Below are 21,863 nucleotides of genomic sequence, written 5' to 3'. Positions count from 1 at the left end.
AACTACTGTTCTGAAAAATCGAAAAGTTTAATTCCTGTTTTGGTCTCAATATGGAAAAGAACGGATATTGGTTAATCGCACAAAGACATCACATACTGATCATTAAATGCCACACAAAAATAAATCTAGAGCTTACGACACAAACTTCAATAGAGCAGGAACTTCCCACTTGAAGCCAGTCATCTCTGGATGGCCTCAAACAAAACAAGAACAACCGAACCCAAGGGCACAGCAAAATGTCCAAATATCTAATTTAAAACTAAAAGGTTTAATCAGGAACATATATGTCCCTTGTTTAATAACACAAGAATCGACACAACAATGACTTAAATGGATCCTTTAAATATAAAAACGACTTCCGACCTCTATGTTGGAAAAAACGACCTGCGACCTGTACCTTTCCCTTAAAAACGACCTCGCGACCTTGCGACGAATTTAAAAGCGACCTTGCGACCTGAGGGGGGTACCCTGTGGGAGCCCCAGTAAAGACTGTCTCTGCTTTAGTATAGACTTCTCTGCTTTTGTGTAGACTGTCCCTGCTTTAAGTGTGTATATTCGTTATAGTAGAAGTTCTGACTCTCAGTAGTTTAATTATAATGAAAAAAAGAGATAAAAATTTTTAAAAAAACGGGAAAATGGCCAATCTGACTTAATTATTGGCACCATTATCGAGTGAAAATATTATAAAAAGAAATTATTATTTTAGAAGTTGCAAAACATTATATTACATTTAACATGCTTAATTATGGGTGCCGAAATAATTGCTTCAGGTGTTCGGATTTGATTAGACTTCCCACTGGTCCAGGAATGAATAGACACGATAGAACAGCAAACTTTATTTTGATTTGGTATAGAATAAAACATATAAACATAAGCTCTGCTGAGCTTTTTACCGAATATAAAAACATGTAACAAAACAAATTATTTTAATAATCAAAGCATCATATATATGCACATATCGGCCCTAAAGGACCTCGATCACTGGAAATAAGCCGGTTTCAATCATTTTTGTGGAGCATCCTAAGGTATTAGGCTGCAGTGATATATTAATCACCTACAGCCATTGTATCTACCTCCTTTTTATCAGTCAAATTTGAAAATCAAAATCTTGTTTAGCTAGATCGATGAATCAATCAGAGAAATGTTCAGTCCATTTAAAAGGTCATGAAATAAACTGAAAAATTACAAAGACATTACCGTCCTTCATTTTGTATTTAAAATGTCTTCCATATCAACCAATGAATTTTCTCGACACAAAATATCGAGAAGGCAAAAATGAGGACGTGGAAAGTGTGCCAATCATGAATAATAAAGTTCTCATGTTTCTCAGATTTTAAAATACAGTAGTGGTACTTGTAAGTTTATCAAATTTTGCCACTGAATTGGAAGTGTCACGCAAGATACAAGACGTTCGACCATGGAACCGGTTCGGCCCTATATACCACTTTGGTCGTACATGTGTACTTAAAGTAAAATAAAGTAAACTGTAAAGTAATCTTTATTTAAAGTCGGGTTTCATATATACATAATAAACAAGGAACATGAGCTCTTAAGAGCTCTTTAACCGACTGATATTAATAAACAAAATATACATGTAATAACATCAGATTCATATACAACACAAACATACAGACAGCACATACATGTATTAATCATGTTAATACATAGATAGCACATGCAAAATAAAAGCTAAGCAAGATATATATTAAAACAAATGTCAAATATCAGCACATAGTAACACACAATATGTGTATTCAAGTAGCACATGCAAAATTAAACACTATGAAGCACAAGCAAAAGACTGAAAGCAGCTACAGCACAGGTAATGCATAAGCAAAGCAAATAAATAAAAATAAAAAATCATCATAACAAATGGACAAAAAGGGCTGTATATAACACATATCTGTTATTGAACAAAGAAACAATGTCTGTATATATGTCTTTGTAAAATAACAGACTAGTGTTATTTTGACACAATTCATGACAGGAAGAAATAACTTTCACTCTGTCAGAATTCCCACAATCCATTCTATAATAACTTGTTTGATTTTTAAAGCTATACCCTTGACTATCTATATATTATACAATATATGCTCCTAATCCTGTCATATTTATGACAAGTTTATGATCCTACGCTAATCAATGATCACAACAGGTGTCATAATTTGTTGTTACATGTAATCGGCTTATCTGATGGGTCATAAAAATCCTCAAAATTAATTAATTTGTAAACAGAATCAGTCAGTCATCATTTCAATTTTAACCAATTTATCATACCATCACAATTTGCAACATTTACCGTAGTTTCAAGACAAAATCGTAATTAAATGAAAGATGAAAACTGTAATGAACTCATTAGAAAACAGCGTTTATCTTGAAATCTGTTAAAAATTTTGAAATCAGACGTGTTTCTGTCCAAATCTGATTTAAAAACAACGCCATTTTGTATTCACTTTTACTGTTTATAAGCCTCCGCCGGTAAGAGCACCTCTGAACACAAAGTAAGATAACTCAAATTTTATCCATTTTAAGCTCACCGGGGCCCAAAGGGCCCCATGTGAGCTTATGCCATCACTTGGCGTCCGTCGTTGTCTGTCGTCGTAAACTATTTAAAAAATCTTCTCCTCTGAAACTACTGGGCCAAATACCTTCAAACTTTAATTAAATGTTCCTTAGGGTATCTAGTTTATAAATTGTATCCGCAGTTTTGATCCATTGACAAACATGGCCGCTATGGCTAAAAATAGAACATAGGGGTCAAATGCAGTTTTTTCTTATATCTCAAAAACTAAAGCTTTTAGAGCAAATCTGACATAGGATCAAATTTTTCAATTGGTCAAGATCTATCAGTCCTGAAATTTTCAGACGAATCGAACAACTCATTGTTGGGTTGCTGCCACTAAATTGGTAGTTTTAAGGAAATTTTGCAGTTTTTTGTTATTATCTTGAATATTATTATAGATAGATATAAACTGTAAACAGCAATAATGTTCAGCAAAGTAAGATCTACAAAAAAGTTTAATGACCAAAATTGTCAATTGACCCCTTAAGGAGTTATTGCCCTTTAAAGACAATTTTACACAATTTGTTCATCAAGTTTGCTAACATTTAAAAATCTTCTCCTCTGAAACTACTGCGCCAAATACCTTCAAACTTCATCCAAATGTTCCTTAGGATATCTAGTTTATAAATTTTATCCGAAGTTTTAATCCATTGACAAACATGGCCGCCATTGCTAAAAATAGAAAATAGGGGTCAAATGCAGTTTTTGGCTTATATCTCCAAAACTAAAGCTTTTAGAGCAAATCTGACACGAGTAAAATTGTTCAATTGGTCAAGATCTATCAGCCCTGAAATTTTCTGGCAAATCGAACAACCCATTGTTGGGTTGCTGCCACTAAATTGGTAGTTTTGAGGAAATTTTGCAGTTTTTTGTTATTATCTTGAATATTATTATAGAAAGATATAAACTGTAAACAGCAATAGTGTTCAGCAAAGTAAGATCTACAGAAAAATTAAATGACCAAATTTGTCAATTGACCCCTTAAGGAGTTATTGCCCTTTAAATACAATTTTACGCAATGTGTTCATCAAGTTTGCTTACATTTAAAAATCTTCTCTTCTGAAACTATTGTGCCTAATACTTCTTAACTTTGAATGAATGTTCCTTTACGAATCTAGTTTATGAATTGTATCCGAAATTTTGATCCATTAACAAACATGGCCGCCATGGCTAAAAGTAGAACATAGGGGTGAAATGCATTTTTTGGCTTATATCTCAAAAACTAAAGCATTTAGAGCAAATCTGACATGAGGTAAAATGTTCCAAAGGTCAAGATCTATCGGCCTTGAAATTTTCAGACACACCGAACAACCCATTGTTGGGTTGCTGCCACTAAATTGGTTGTTTTAAAGGGAAAATTCGCGATTTTTTACTTTTCATCTTATTATGTTCATAATACCATAAAAAACATATTTACCAAGTTTTATCTGGATATGAACACTAATAAAGAAGAAAATTGGGAATTAATAATTTAATTTATTCCAACTTCCTGACTTATGTGACGTAGTTTAAGTCTTTTTGCATGCCGGGAGTGAATAAATCTCGATGTAAGTCTTGTTCGTTAATCATCTAATAACGCGATTTAAAGCGCATCGACGACTTTTGGCGTAGCTATTAACCAACTAATAATTAAGAAAGTAAAGTGATCCGCCGTGCAACTTTCAAAATTAAAGTGTACAATTTATATTTAAAGGATTTCTGATATGATTATAGTAATAAAAGTAAATCATACAATAGAATATATTTTCATGAATTTTTTTTCCGACGGATATTTTGAACAAATATATATAACTGATATTGTTTTACAAATGCATGTTTGTATTCTCACCTGAAGGCTTTTACTTCAGTCGAGTACTGTGTAAATACAATGTGTATTGTACTGTGACACTAAGTGACCACCTGTTGAATGCGTGGTTAAATTCAAGGTAATTAAAAGATTAGCATTCTGTAATTCTATTCTTTTGATCTTCACTCGGTGAATTTTAGCCAACACGGTTCACCGTTACGGGTGTGAACAACATTTCGTATGAATGATAAAAACATTAATTATTTGGGGAGGAATATGGTGGCAAAATACCTGAATCGCCGTTATATACATGTATATCTTTTATATTTTGCGTAAGCTTAATTTTAAAATAGATAGGTGAGTATTTTGTTGTAACATCGAAATTCTGAATTACTTTCAATTAAATAATTTTACAAATAAAAATGGCCCACGAAAACGAGCGTATAAACCAAACACTGTACTTACTTTTTCAAATTATCGTGGGTATTAACCGTGAATATTTCAATGTTTAGAGAAAATTATCGCGGTTACATGATTAATATAGCTTGGTCCGTCCACAGCGATCTACATTTACCTAATCGGGAATGCCCTTATTAAAATATTTTAAAATCTCACAACGTATACATACTTTAGCTATTTGACCAACGATGTTTAAAAAAAATAACAGAATCAATCTAACGTCAACTTTCCTTTTTTGAATGGAGACAGACCGGAGGAATCAATTTTTTCAATGTGCTTTATATCTTGTACCTTTGCAAGACTTATCATTCATTCATAAACCCACTTTATACCAGAGACATATATGTCAGTCTTAACTGACAAGAATACACCTAAAGCGGACAAGCAGTATTTTCTTTAAGTTTCTGTGATTTAATACCAAGAAAGAAAAAAATCCCGAAATTAATTTGATACTTTGATACTCAATATTTTTCCTGGAAAATATTCATATCCTCGTTTGGTCTGAAAATAAGATAAGAATTTGGTATACAGAACATGCAGAAGTGTGAATGTCATAAAACCTTGTTATATCAGAAACCATTATAAATGTGAACCTGTATACGCAAGACCTCATGGGACGTCACCTAACCACATACAGGTAATATACAAGTAGCTCTGTTATACCCGGAAATGTCAAGGTAAATCACTACCGATACAGAATGTACCAATGCAAAGAAAATTCTGATGATTGTGAAGCATGACCATTCATGATTTTAGAGGAGTCTTAGGTGGAAATTGCCGGTACGATTTAAATTCTGACTTTATTTTTTTCTCTCAATTTAAATCACTGAACTTAAAAAAAAAAGAAACATACGCCCAAGATCAGAATTCTTCATGTAAATTCATAAATACAACGTTCTTATTTTGTAACTTTCGATATACTTCACCCCCAACCACCGCCCCCTCCCAACCTGGGAACAGTATATCTAACATAACAATGTTTGTGTACCTGCCCAAATAAAAAAAAAAAAATGAAAAAAGAAAGAGATGAACGGTAAGTCACATCAGATTCAAATATTTATATGGTTGATTGTCGTTAACTAGAGATGTAAAGTTACATGTCTCTGCGTTAACTTGTAAGAATGACAGGAAAGTATATACTTGAAATAGATTTATGATGAATAATATGCAACTGCAGCACCCCTTTTTATCAAAGTGTACATGCATGTATTTTAATGACTGTCCGTTATTTCGATTAAGAATGACAAGTGTACGTGAAATTCTATAGTTGCCAGTGAGACTTTTTTTTTTACCAGATATGCGACTTTTCGTATTTATATTTTCTCTTATATTACTCTCATTTAATATTTTATGCATAAGTGCAATATTAGGAATGGTTTACCCCCCATCCCTATTAAGCTAACTAAATAAATTAATCAACCTTCTAGCTGACCAGACGTTAACACATCTACTATCAGTCAATTCGGAGTGAAGTTTCTTTATTTCTTCAAATAAGCTTTTTGGGGATCATTAGTGTACGTCCAGTGGCATATATATTACATGCATGTCGGAACAGGAAAATTGACATGAGGTATAATAGAACCATGTTCACATTATTACATTATTATATATAATACACAACCATTGAGATGATGACGACTTTCTTAAACTGTTCAAAATAATCTTATGGAAATAAAAATCTGTGATTTTACTATGTGCATAACTTTGATGAACCAAAGCAAGTTAGATATACATAAATAAAATAAATAAAATAAATAAAATAAATAAAATAAATAAAATAAATAAAATAAATAAAATAAATAATTATTTATTATAGTGTCACATATTTGATCAAACAATATATATATACAACAATTCATAATAAAAACAGAGATCAAATATCCAGCCTTATAATAGACTTATGAGACACTTAGATATCGACCTGTATTTAAATCAGATTGGTTTTGGATGTTTCTTTCGTATATTCAATATACATGTATATATTCTAAATTGCGACTATCTATAGTTCCGTAACCTTCTATCTAGGCGTATAATCCAATGATCGACAAGTGCGTACATTTTGTTAAATCAATATTTGTACGTTTCAAAATGTCCATAATTATTGACAACGAGTAATTACTTACATTTTCCCCAATTTACGTTTGGAAAATATGTAAATATATTTTTATTTTATCAAATCTTTTTTTGGAATTATTTAGATTTTGATAAATGTTCTTTACACCATAAATGTTATTTATAAACAAGCGTATGAGTTTAGTCATATATATAATGGCTATTATATCTATGGTTTAGTAAAGACTAGCATATCACTATCGGACACGCAAGACAAAGATGTATATTCACCTGATAGTTTCAAAATGGAAAGTTACAAGTTATCGGCCGTGTACACTTCTCAATACCCTCAGAGGTGAAGTGATGCACGAACTTGCTTTATGTAATTGTGTAATAAGAGTTTAAAAGCCCGACAGGAAATCGCTTGAATACCTGGACGTGTCAACTCACAATACCTCTGGGAACAATTCCTTTAGCAATGCTGGTGATCAGATAAGGGAAGGTCCGAATTTATTTAAATAAGATTATTACATAAATGAATTATGAACACACTAGATTTTCGAAAACATTTTTACACGGAACACTTAATTTATCACTTTGAACTTTTTAACTAATTTCCATTAACATTTCTTGTTTCAAAAACTTAGTAAAAAAAACTAGTTTCAAAACGACAGACCATAGTACTAGTTATTCAAAAAAAATTATATATAATTACATTTTCCGTATCAAGTTAGTTAGGAAAGGTTGCATGCACAACCATGTCTATTATAATCTTTTTGTGTGACCCGGGAAACTGTTTAGGCTTTCCTTGTCGGGTAAAACAACCGTACGCTTGACAAGATATCGACACTCAATTACGGCTACGTTAGGTTACTGCTTGTTTTGGTCCTTTGTGGTTTATAGATATATCGTGGTTTCTATTCAGGGATGATGCCAAAATGGCCGCACGCGGAGAAGTGATACTCTAAATTTAAAATCGATGGTGATCTCTTATCTAGCAGAATTAAACTTTAATATTTATGAATTTGTGGTTTTTTATACATAATCAACATAATATCAATTTTTCATTTTTTTGCGAAGTTTCCCTTTAAGGAAATTTTGCAGTTTTTGGTTATTTTCTTGAATATTATTGAAGATAAAGATAAACTGTAAACAGCAAAAATGTTCAGCAAAGTAAGATCTACAAAACAGTTAATATGACCAAAATGGTCAATTGACCCCTTTAGGAGTTATTGCCCTTTAAGGACAATTTTACACAAGTTGTTTTATGTTTTTAACTTTAAAAATCTTCTCAAATGAATTAAGTATAAATTTTGTACTTCATTTCCTTGTACGTCAAGAAACATAGACACTACGGCTAAAATGGAACATATGGGTAAAAAGCAGAAATAATCATTGACGAAAGATTTAAGCAAAATAGATAACAGGTGAGCGATTCAGGCTCTTGAGAGCCTCTTGTTTCTTTAATACTGATCTGTCTTCATCCTTCTAACTTTAGGAATTTAGGTTGAGGTCTTTTGAGTCATAGTTCAAAGATAAGAAGTTCTTTGGAGGGGGAAAAAGGGGGGGGATGTTATCCCTTTGTATCCTTTATTTTTTAATGCCATTTTTCTCTATTCTTAAGTTATTTTGCCAATTGATAAGTACAAGAATCATGCAAATAGAAGAAACCACGGTTTATTAGCTCATCATCAGTATACCAAAAGAAAAAAGAAGAGATATGCGACTATTTAAAAGAGATATGAGACTATTTCAAGAGTAAAAAACAGTGCACACAGAAACGCCGCTAATAAGTATAACCCTTAAAAATCTGGTCGCGCACTAAATCCCCCATGGAGATTTTCAAAAGTTGGCAGGTCTGCATATTTGACAGGTTTTGTTAAAGACACTTTTCAAGATCTTTATCATTAATTGTAATCATACTTTTACAATTTACCGAAAGTATCCATGTATTAAACACATTCCTGAACTAAAAGTCTAATAGATAAGAGAACGGAAATGGGAAACATGCCAGAGACAACAACCTGTCTAAAGAGCAGAAAACAGCCTAATGCCACTAATAGGTCTTCAATGCATTATTGAGAAAAGTCCACACCGTACAGCAGGGTTCAGCTGGCCCCTAAGCAATAATGTTGATCATTTCATCAAAATGGAAGCTCCACACTAAACCTTGAAACATACTTATGAATCAATGTAAAAACTCACAAGAATAACAAAGGCTAGAGGTTCCATACTTGGGACAGGCACACATATGGGGCAGGGTTAAACATGTTTTGTGAGATCTCAACACTCCCCCTTCACCTCTAGCAAATGTGAAATAAAAAACCACACAGATATATTAATAGAAAAATTGAGTTTAAAAGAATTTAGTCTTAGTTTGATGTTAGAACATGTAATACTGTGGATTCATTTTTATTCGTTGGATACCAATTTTCGTGGATTTCGTGGGTATTGGTGAACCACGAAATTAAATGTTCAACGAATGACAAATTTCCTAAAGGCTTGTATGCAGACTTCGGCAAAACCATGAATTTAAATATCCACGAACATGTAAGTTTTCATTAATCCACGAAAATTGGTACCCACGAAAATAAATGAATCCACAGTAGATGAAACTAAGCAAAATGACAACATGGACAATGATCAACACAAATTAGTTATAAACCAATAATATGACATGGAGTTTCAATTACAAATATATTTCAGATTAGAAACAAGAGAAGCTTTTGAGAAGAACTGAAAATCATATCCAATATTCAGACTGATGTGAATCTATTAAAGCAGAAAAGCATAGTGATTTCCATGCAATATTTATATATATCCAACAGTTCCTAAGATTCAATGATGTCATTGACTATAAAGCTATCTGAACATGCTGAAAAAGATATCTGTGCCTTATCGAATAATGAACATAAACAAATCAGGTTCTTAACCTGAAAAATAAAAAAAACATATCCTGAATGAAAGCATTGACTAACAAAGCATGTTAGTAAGACAGTGACAGGCAGAATCTCATCAGTTTAAAGCAAAAACCAAATAATCCAATTTCATTATATATATGAAAGTAAGAAATACAGACAATCATCTCCTGGTTGAATCCTAACCAGACGTTTAAGAAAACATCTTATGATGGAATTTAGTCTCCAAGGAGATATTGTAGAGAACAATGACAATAGATCATTTGACGAGATTAAAGTCGAAGGTGAAATTTTGACTTGGGACACCCTCTGGTTTGAAGTTTGTAGTTCTGGGGAGCAAAATGAAGATAACAAGGAGACTGTGAACACTTGCTCTGAAACAGCCAGCTCTGGTCAACTTATCTGTAGTACAGAAATAAGTATGTATAGAAAGCTGTAAAGTCAGAAATTATTTCAAGGTTTTTATTCATGTGAATAATGCAACTACTTGAGCAGTGTTGAGTATCGCAATAATAAGAACACACATTCTGATATACATGATATATGGTAAATAATTGTCTGTACATAGCTTTTTCTAAAATAGCAATAATTGAATTAATAATAAGAGCAATAATTTCTGAATTTACAGTATCATTTAACCAAAAGTATTTTAAATATGTTTTTTTCATGATATTATATCTTACACTGCAATACATGTACAACTAAAGGAGAATAAGGTGAGAAATGTTTTCAATGAAACAACTATCCACCAGAGACCAAATGATGCAGACATTAGCCTGAGATCAACATGCACTTTTCAACAATGAGCAAATCTGCACCTATAGCAAGGTTAAAAGGTTCTGACATACATGACAGAAGATATACATGATATAAGTAAACCAACAACAAACACTGAATTACAGGAATTAAATTGATTCGATGGAAAATCTCCGCAAATGTTAACTGTGAAGTTGAATGATGGTGAGAGTGAGTGTTTCACTTTGTAATATATCAATGTATACATATCTCCTCATATAAACACATTTAACTTATATATCAGTGAATTGATTTTAGTTGAAGTTATTTTTAATTGAATCATACTGTATACACCTACTGTGATTATCTATAACCTCATCATGCTCTTAACCAGGATGAAATGTTTTTAATACCATACAGTTACTTTGGTCTAGATGGACACACTGAGCAGTTTTTCAATGTATTAGTTCACAAGGTTTGAAATCTGAAGGAAGATATATCTTCCTACCTTAAAACAGTAGTCTGACTCTCTGAGTCTCTGGGTCAAGCATATGTTGTTCTCTCTTCTAGATGCCCAATGCTTAGTGGAGAAGAAACAATTTTCAATAGTCATGTCTTTATTTTGACTTGGATTCCAAACCAACCTTTATCTCCCACATTGAAAGCTAGTACCCTGCCAAGAAATTTTGTGTCAATTGTGTGAACATTAGAATAACATGACTAGAGCATTCTAGTATCAACTTATCTATACAACAAATTGCAGAAAAAATAACTTGCATTTTTATTTTTGATCATATGATCTTTGTAAAAGTACCAGTTAACTCCTAGAACATGTTGAAAGAAATTTGCAAATATGAAAGAAGCTTAAAAATGTTGATTCTACAGCATGTACAGTCACTGATGAGTTTTTTGTAGACGAAACTTGCATCTTGTGTTCAAAATTTTAAGCCTGTCTATGATGACTTTATTTGTTATTGAAAACAGTCCATCTACGATCAATTAAAGCTGTGAACAGAGAAGAGAGAATTAAGCAGTATACTCCAACTGTTATTTTACCAATTGAGTAGTATAATGTGTGTTTTTTCCTCGGAAATATGGAGATAAAAGAAGTCGAAATAATTATTAAGTTTCCTTAAAAACATGATATATCCTGCTCATTTCAGACAATGATGATGCAAGTGGCAGCTTCCTAAATAAAAATGACGATCAAAACATTGGAAGTAAAAGCAATGAAGTCTTTGCAGTGACAACTAAAAGTGCATTTACTGAAATACCAGAACATGCAAATGATGTTGTTACTGCAGAGGTCAAAAGAAGAACTTGTACTGTCAGGGATGAATCAACAGGGTCACAACTTACGAACAAAGGCTGTGCTACTTATCAAGACTCATTAGGTAGAACCATAAAAGAATATGATAATGCATAAAACCAGTTAATTTCCAGTAAAAAGGTTAGGGAAATAAAAAAATTCAATGTATCATATATTAAAACTTCTAGGGCTAGCAAAATGTCATCTTCGCAAGCCAAGGGTTACAATCCTGTCCCATACTCACCACCCTTGCCATTTTAAGCCAATATATGTGATTAAAATGCAGTGCCGTCTAAGGGCAGACTTATGTCACGCCCATTCTGACTACATCATTCTTTACCAATGGCAGCACTTTATTCAGTTTGAAGGTGTAAAAATGGACGTGTCTTGTGTTTACAACTCTCGTGAAGCGGGAACCGAAAATATACGATGACATTCTAATATTTGCACAAGAAACATATCCAGGAACTTCAATTAGTTGATTAAGAACATTACAATTGTCATTGTACATCTTCCTATAATTTAGGGTTAACAGTTGTTGCACAATCGGCATGTGGCAATCTTTTATTTACATTTTCTATATATACACGTGATCTTAACGAAGGTGCATTTTGAGTGGAAGCAGCCAGTTACAACTGTGACCAATAAAAATCATTACCTCGTGTATCTAAAATTCTATCCGCCTAGGATGGAGAGCAGGGAACAGGATTGTAGTTCTTGGCTAGCGAAAATTGCAAAATGTAAATAAGCATGCTATTAAAGTGATATATAAAATTGTACATGGACTTGTAGAGAAAATGTTTGATAGGGAAGTAAGGGACACAAGCACTTTTAGTATACAGAAAAAACATAAAGCTATTCAAAATTATTGAAAAAGTAAAGTACAATACCAGACCACAGAGCAGGGCCACGAAAAGAGACTGATTTGAAGGTTGCTAAAAGCTATGAACTTAGAAGAAAGCAATAAGCAGCAAACACAAACTGTTATTTTACTGATTGATTAGTAAAGTGAGAAATAAAGGGTTAAGAGAGCCAAAAGTAATGATTAAGTCTCAAGTTACTTAGATGTTATGTCCTGTATTTTTTAGAAAATGATGATACGAGTGCCAGTGTCCTTAATAAAAATGAGGATCAAAACATTAGAAGTAAAGGCAATGATGTCGGTGCCACCACCTCCAAAAGTGCAAAACCAGAACATGCAAAAGATGATGCTACTGCAGAGGTTCAAAGGAGAACTAGAAGTGTCAGAGATGATGCAGCATGGTCACCACTTAATAACAAAGGTTGTTCTACTAATCAAGACACATCAAGCAGAACAAGTAAACAAACTGATATTACAGAAAACCAGATAATTCCAAACAAAGAAAGTAAGAAAAATAAAAAGGTCAGTGTATCAGATAAGGAAGCACAATGTAAAACTTCTGAAGCAAGCATCAAGTGCATACAAAATGTAAATAAACCTGATATTAAATCGACACGTAAGAGTGAAAGGGGCAATGTAGAGAAACTGTTTGATAGTACAGAATGGGACACAAGCACTTCTCGTGTTAAGAAAAAAACTCAAATTATTGAAAAACTAACAATTACAAATAAGAGTGAACATATAGAAAAAAGAAATAAAGAAAACCAGAAAGATACAAGTCAGGATTGGCCTTGTAATGAATTGCCTGACTCTCAAATCGTAATAACAGACAACACTCTTCATGATTTATTAGGTGAGATTGAAACAAATATACCATATCAGTTGAATGAAGATCAGTTCAATAAAAAGCAGTCTACAACAAGTAATAGTGAACATTTAGAAGATGCTCAAATACAGAAAACATTCAGATTGAGTGATGATCAGTTTAATGATTTGAACTCTGTTACAACAAATAACAATGAAAGTGGCCAATCAGATGACCATGATGGTTCTGAAAACTTTAGACCAAGCGTATTTAATAGTGGATCTGATAGTCAGCAAGTTGAGACATCATATGACGGTAATGATCGAATTTGTCAATCTGCTAGATCTCTATATGGTAGGAAAGATAGTGCAAAGATCATAAATGTAACCCCACAAATCAAAGAGTGTTTTGTTGTTCTAAAAGAGAATCAATATGGTAGGACAGCTAGTGCAAAGAAAATTGATATAAACCTACAAATCAACGAATGTAATTTTGTTCTGAAAGACACTCAATTTGGTAGAACAGATAGTGCAAAAACTATCAATGTAAACCCACAAATCAAAGAATGTTATGTTGTTCTAAAAGACATTCGAAAGGGAAATGAATTAAAAGAGAACACAGCAAACAATCAATCAACTGCATTAACAAATAGAAGAGTAGTTAATGCTTGTAATGATTTGAATGGAGATCAGGAAAATCGTAATAGTTTAAGAACAAATGACAAAGAAACAAAAGAAGACAAAGTTAACAAAGGCATGAAATCTTTCAGTTCCAGACTTGAGGTAAATAACCAGAAACAGAAAGGAAACATTTGCAAAGGACAAAAATTAAACAAACTAAGAAATCAAAAGTTTCGTTTCCCATGTGGAAAAGAATTTAAATATTCATGTAATGTATGTTACAAAAAGTTCACCAAGTCACGACATTTAAGAAAGCACACCCGAACTCACACTAGAGTCATTACAAAAACACAAAATCTGAAAACTACACATTGGTGCTTCCCATGTGGCAAAGAGTTTGAATCTATGAGTAAGCTAAAAAAGCATCAGAAAAAACATACAGATGACAGACCATATTCATGTAATGTATGTTGCAAATCGTTCAAGTATTCAAGTCATTTAAAACGGCACACCCAAATTCACAATACAGTGAGAACAACAATACAAAAGCAGAAAACTACCCATTGGTGCTTCCCTTGCGGCAAAGAGTATAAACGTATGAGTGTGCTAAAAAATCATCAGAAAATGCATTCAGATGTAAGACCTTATTCATGTAATGTTTGTTGCAAAAAATTCAAGAATTCAAGTCATTTAAAACAGCACACGCCAATTCACACTAGAGTCAGAACAAAAATACAAAAGCAGAAAACTACCCATTGGTGCTTCCCTTGTGGCAAAGAGTATAAACGTATGAGTGTACTAAAAAATCATCAGAAAATGCATTCAGATGAAAGACCTTATTCATGTTGCCTATGTTCTAAAAAATTTAAGAGGATGTCACATTTAAGAATGCACAGACGAATTCACACAGGGGAAACACCATATACATGTGAATTCTGTGATAAAAAATTCAAATATCAAAGCTCTTTGTGGCTTCATATACCAATCCATAAAGATATCACGGAGAGAAAACCTTTTCTTTGTTCCTTTTGTGGAAAATATTTTTGTCGAAAGTCTAATTTTCAAATTCACGAGTTGTCACATCAAACAGAAAGAAGACAGTCAAGAAAAGATTGTCAAGATTCTGGTAAAAATGTAGATGCGATCAGGATGAATTATCAGTCCATTGACAGCCAATCTGAATTTAGTGACACAAATGTTTTAGAAGAAAATTTTAAATGCTCAGAGTGTTATGCTATGTTTGAAGATAAGGACACTTTAAAACTTCATGAACAGACACATGTGTGTCTAACATGTTTAAAGACTTTAAATTGTGTTTTTTGTGCTGAAGAATTTATTCTTGAAAAACATTTGATAAAGCATTTATATATCCATATTAGAGAGAACTATTATCACAACAATGCTTCAAAAAAAGATGAACAAAAGAACAACACTTATAAGAAAAGAGAAAGGGAACAAAACAATGGTGGCATTAATATATTTGAGGTTAACAGTAATAAGAAATATTTTCTGAATTCAAATGAGAAATATACCTGCTGCCAATGTGACGAACAATTTTGTTCCCTAGCCTTATTGAAAACACATGAGTTAACACATTCCATGTCAACACCTTCAAAATCATATTCAAATAAATGGAAATTTAATTGTTCTGAATGTAATGCTGGCTTTAATCGCATGAGCAAATTGAAAATACATGAGAGCAGTCATGCAGGAGTTAAAATTCAAAATTGTGATCTTTGTGGACAAAATTTTCGAAATAAATATAGTTTAAAGATCCATAATCAGATACACACTGGCGAGAATTATTTTAACTGTGACCAGTGTGACAGAATTTATAAGGAAGCAAGTAAACTGCGGGCCCATAGACAGAATGACCATGCAGGTGAAAAAACATTTAGGTGTTCTGTTTGTTTTAAAAGATTTCGTGAAAAAAGTTCACTCAATAAACACATGAAACATGCCTGTTCTCAAACAAAAGTTTCAAATGGTATCCAGTGTAATAAAGATCTCCAGTTTGAATCTGAAAATAGTAAGAAACAGTTACCATTCAGTAGCAATGTTTGGATGAACAAAGAAGCAGTGCCTGAAAAAATTGAAAGGTTTGTTTGTTTACATTGTGGAACTGGATTTCATTACATGGCTCAATATAAGAAACATCTTTTAATACACTCAGATATCAAACCTTTCTCTTGTGATGTATGTGATAAATCATTCAGTCGTAAAAGATATTTGAAGATTCACAAGCGCATACACACTGGGGAGAAACCGTACATGTGTAAATTTTGTGAGAACACATTTTCTTCCACAACTTCATTACTTTGTCACAGAAGAACCCATACTGGGGAAAAACCGTATTTATGTTATGTGTGTGGTTTGCAATTTGCTACAGCACATGGCTTGAATCAACATCTGTTGATGCACCAGGATATCAAATTACACAAGTGCCGTATATGTTACAAAGCATTTAAGAGACTGGAGAATTTAGAAAGTCACAAAGAAACTCACAAACAAGGAGATAAATTTAAGTGTGAAGCATGCAGAAAAGAATTTAAGAATATAGGTGGTTTAAAATCTCACAGAATTTATGTTCATTCAGGGAACAAGCCATTTTCGTGTTGGATATGTCAGAAAAGATTTGTGAAAAGTCAAGGGTTAAAAAAGCACATATGTATTCATACTGGTGAAAAGCCTTATGAATGCAATGTATGCCAAAAAAGGTTTCGTTTACAAAAATCACTAAGAGATCATCTACGTGTGCACTCCGGAGAAAAGCCATACACGTGTGGCATATGTGGAAAAGGATTTAGCCAATCAGCAAGTTGTACAGCACACCAAAAAACACACACTTCATATAAACAATATGTGTGTGAACAGTGTGGAAAGGAATTTACTTTTAAATGTAATTACGAAAAACACATGATAACACATACAAATGAAAGGCCGTATAGCTGTAAAGTTTGTAATAAAGGGTTTACTCAAAGCAGCAGTTTGAATACACATTACAGATTACACGAGAACGAATCGAATTCAAAAAAGCATGAAGAGAAAGAACTCTCAGCTGAATCCCAAAAAACAAAGCTTGCTCATGGAAAAGTAAAAGAAATATATCAAAGATCAACGAGTTCGATAAATTCATTGTCTTCATCAGGGACAAGCGAAGGGATGATGTCAACACAAAAATGTGTCAAAGAGAAAGGAGTTGTTGCAAAAGCATCGAATTTTAAAACAGCACCAAAACAAGCAACAAGATCTGAAGGACCTTATCCGTGTTCTACGTGTGGAAAAGTGTTTACTCAAAAGTATAGTTTAAACTGGCATCAGCAGACGCACTACGAAAAGAAACAATTTAAGTGTGATGTTTGTGGAAAAGAATTTAATTTTAAAGGCAATCTAAAAACACATCTTCGTGTCCATACCAATGAAAAACCATACAAATGCCATGAGTGTGGTAAAGGGTTCAGCCAGACCTCTAGTCTACATACACATAGTCGTTTACATGACAAGTCAGCAGCATGACCTTTAAAAAATTGACATTACTGCTTTAATTATGTAAGAACTATGTAATTAAATGATTATGAATAAGAGAATTTTTTTAATTAATCTTAAATACAATAGGCCCATAGACTAAGTGAAGTTTTGATAACATATTTTACGTTACATTATGATATGAAACTAGGAACGAATTAAAATTTAACACAGAGAAGTATACAGACAAAAATTATAGCCTTATGATAAAAAATTGTGACAAAAATGAGACTTCTGTAGTTCAAAAAATATTTACACATTAGGAGTATTTTGTGTTCATCAATTCCAAAACGATGATTTGGGCGACGTTTGCACTTACCGGTAACATTAGTGTTGATAACTCAACATTTAGGTTCTGTCTGTGGTTAAACATTTTCAGTCATCAATAACTTTGTCAAACCTTCGTGGAATTTAATAAATTATATGGACAAAAGCTTGCTTATGACCCCCTAAAAAAAGTATCCATAGCAACATTTTGAAACATTTACTTTCATGTTTCCGTAATTGTTTTTTTTTATTTATTTCTCAGTACATAAGGAGACTATGTAATAACTTTTAAAAAAGTGTTTCATATCAATTTTTTTAACCACACGTTATTTACAGCGGGACCCTCAGAGATTGCTCCCATCTAAATGATGTTTAGTATACCGTTGACAACAGGGCTTCCAAAACGGTCATATATTCCGGACTTGACCGAAACTTTCATAAAAAGACCGGCTGCTCTCAGCCTCAAACGGTCAAATAGAATTGGTGTGCCACATTTTGTTATTCAAGGCATTTTCATGAAACGGTCATTTCAATTTTTACCAACTATCGATCGATAAAAATGTCCGTTTGGGCATTTTAGTTTATAATTGTGGCAATCTATTTCACAAAGATATTTCGGTCATAATTGGGTTTAATAAAACAGAAGCAGCATATTTCAGATACTTTGAAGTGTCTCAGTTAGTCTAATCCTCTGGGTACATAAATGTACGGCTTGGTCTTTAGCTTGTGTACATCAATAAAAAGTAGAAAAAAACACGTTTTCTTTTATTTAAATAACAACAAGCTGTCAAACAATTATCCCTTCAATAAGTTATATTGAAGCCATAAATCTTTCACTGATTACAGGTTTGTTACCTTTGATGAGGTGTCCTTAGCTTGTCTTTATCAATAGAATTAATGATGCATAACAATGTACATAAAGGTAATCAGGTAAACGAGGTCAAACATGTAAGCGTGTATGGAACAACATCCTATTTAATTACGCTTTATAGATATTATTTTAAATGAGCATTCAGTTTAAAAAAGTATCCTGATATTTAAAAGTTATTCTTCAAATAAGGATAATTGTAAATGAATAAGTATGATATATATTATTTTATTTAACACTGTACATCGTGTTAAATACTGGGGTACTCTCAAGGGGAAAATTTACTAAAATATATAGGAAAAACTGTACCAAGCTGAGTTGTCCAATAAATAAGGGGGCGTTCTCTATTCTTGTTTTCATATTAAAAACTGTTTTTATAATTAAAATCATAAAGAATAATATCCAATCATGACAATCTCCGACTGTTATAAAGACTTTGTCTCAAATTGAACTTTACAAATCTGCCATCATAGGCAAACGTAAACGTGACGATTCCGATCAAAATTCGAAATCTGCTAGAAGCTTTATTCATAAATGGTTACAACTGTTTTTATGGTTAAGATTTGACAGTATGCTAAATGCCATGTTTTGTGACATTTGTCAAAAACATAAACTTAAAAATAACTTTGTAAAGCCTGATTCGACAAATTTTCGAAAGTCAGCCGTTGTAGAGCATGCTTATAGCAATGACCACATTCAAGCTCTTAAATTAGAGACAGCTTCCAAAAGTAATCCAATTGTATCAGTATTTGAGAAAGTTCATGAAAAGACTGACAACGGCGCAATGTGCACCTTGTTCCGTAATGCTTACTTTATTGCTAAAGACAACTTACCAATGGACAAATTTCAGTCAATAAATGATTTAACTAAGTTAAATGGTGCCGTGATCACTTCTAAATTATATCAAGAGAACAATGTTGCCTCCTCCGAATTTATTCAGACAATTTCCGATGTTATAGAGAAAGAGGTGATGTCCGACGTAAAGTTAAGTCCCGCCGTGGGAATTATGATCGACGAGTCAACTGATCTGGCTACGCAAAAACATTTAATTTTGTACTTATCATTGTACAAAGAAAAATGTTATCACTGTTCAGTAGATTTTACACGGTTTAAAACAATATCCTTCATTGGGCCTCCTCAATGTTATCTAAAAATACCGCATCAGTTGTAAAAGTCACGTGGTCAGGTAATCAATACACAAAAAGAAAAGTATCACGTGTATTGATGATCAAGTTGTACTGCAATTAAAGCCAACATCAACAGTTTCAAATAAGATGGCCTTAATTTACAAAGTGTTAAGTACTCACAGAGAGAAGATAGATTATATAAACAGAAAAAAAACATGAGAACAGTCAGGTACTGAAGCTGATTGATGCAATGATGGTTACTGTATTACAATACACAGAAAAATGACACAATACCGAGGATAATATTTTATTTATTTTTAGAATGAAGAAAACAAAACAGTTATAAATAAATTTATTGCATATAACACTACTAATTATTTAGACACATATATCAATTTATGCATCCTCTCAGTTACATTTAAGTATCCAGCTGATCATTGACCGTCAAAAATATTTCTTTGAAAAATGTCCGGCTGTCGTCAGGAAATTTTGGAAGCCCTGAACTTGACAACACTATTTAATTTATATTTAGCAGAGTAATTTTTTCCTTAAGCTTTTGTTTTTGTGGAAGAAAAATAAGAATTTGGCTTTTGACGTACATTAAAAATTGTCAAATTCAATTATCACAAGTTTGAAGCACTTCCTCTGAAAATATGAACAGCAATGGTATCACAAAAATGTACCTTAACGTTTATAAAGAAAGAATGCTTGATTATATAAAAAGATTTGGTGTGATTTCCAATGAAAAACTATTCACCAGAGACCAAATGACACAGAAATAAAAAAATAATTATTGGTCACCATGCTGCTTACTGGCTTCAACAATGAGCAAAGCCGATTCTACATAGAAGGCCGTGAAATGACAAAGGTAAAACAATTCAAACGAGAAAACTAACGACCTAGTTTATGTACAAAAAATGAACGCAGAGACAAATACGTAACAACCACTGAATTGCACGCTCCGGACAGGCACATACATACAGAATTTGGGGTGGGAAGGGGTAAATATGTTAGCGGGATCGCAACCCTCCCCTTAACTTCGGAAAGTGGTGAAAAAGTACAACATAAGAACGAACTATGAAAATCAGCTGAAAAAGGCTTAACTCATCAGTTGAATACAAATAAAAGAGGGGCGAAAGATACCAGAGGGGCAGTCAAACTCATTGATTGAAAATAAACTGACAACGCCATGGTTAAAAAATAAAAAGACAAACAGACAAATAATAGTACACAAGACACAACATAGAAAACTAAAGACTAAGCAACACGAACCCCACCAAAAACCAGGGGTGATCTCAGGTGCTCCAGAAGGGTAGGCAGATTCTGCTCCACATGTGGCACCCGTCGTATTACTTACGTTATTACAAATCCGGTAAATAGTCTGAATTCGGTAGGTCACATTCGTGAAAAGGGAAGGGTTTTGTAGTTACGATATAAGGAACATATCCGATATCATCTGTTAAACGGTTATTCCATAACGGTCAACCAACTTGTGATGGTGTCCATAAAATTTACAAAGGGATGATTTCAACTTCACCATTTGGAACTCTTGGTTTAATAGCTTCCTTTTGAGAAGCAACCCTTTATCAAGGAAATCATGATAGGGAGATATATACTCCGTACGCAGGCGCTGTTGGAATGTTGCTACATAGAAATGGAAAGTTCACAATTGGGAAGCTGAAATCATCTCTTTTGTCGTAAAGTTTTGTTTTCAACCGACCCTCATTGTCAATTTCTAGATGTAAGTCAAGATATGTGGCAGACTTAACTGTATCTATAGTATCCTTTATATCTAGTTCGATGGAATAGATTCGTTTAACATGGTCACCAAATTTTGTATTATTTAGTGAGAGAACATCATCTATATAGCGGAACGTAAAGTATAAGGGTATTGCTAACTTCTTATCTTTCTTCCTAAGAAGTTCCTGTATGAAGTCAGCCTCATAATGATAAAGAAACAAGTCTGC

The 21,863-nt window shown here is 32.9% G+C and overlaps 1 protein-coding gene across 1 annotated transcript; it reads left to right on the top strand.

The window, feature by feature from the left end:
- The first annotated feature begins 1,262 nt into the window (after positions 1–1,262).
- On the top strand, positions 1,263–17,812 carry LOC127706403 (zinc finger protein 721-like). Its single transcript, XM_052210989.1, has 4 exons — positions 1,263–1,355; positions 9,567–10,197; positions 11,677–11,907; positions 12,911–17,812. The coding sequence occupies exons 2-4, from the start codon at positions 9,987–9,989 to the stop codon at positions 17,623–17,625; spliced, it is 5,157 nt and encodes a 1,718-aa protein (XP_052066949.1). The 5' UTR covers positions 1,263–1,355; positions 9,567–9,986; the 3' UTR covers positions 17,626–17,812.
- The last annotated feature ends 4,051 nt before the right edge of the window (positions 17,813–21,863 follow it).

Source organism: Mytilus californianus, unplaced genomic scaffold (genome assembly GCF_021869535.1).
Source record: "Mytilus californianus isolate M0D057914Y unplaced genomic scaffold, xbMytCali1.0.p SCAF_6, whole genome shotgun sequence".
NCBI classification, from domain to species: domain Eukaryota; kingdom Metazoa; phylum Mollusca; class Bivalvia; order Mytilida; family Mytilidae; genus Mytilus; species Mytilus californianus.
This window is presented reverse-complemented; position numbering and strand designations above follow the sequence as displayed.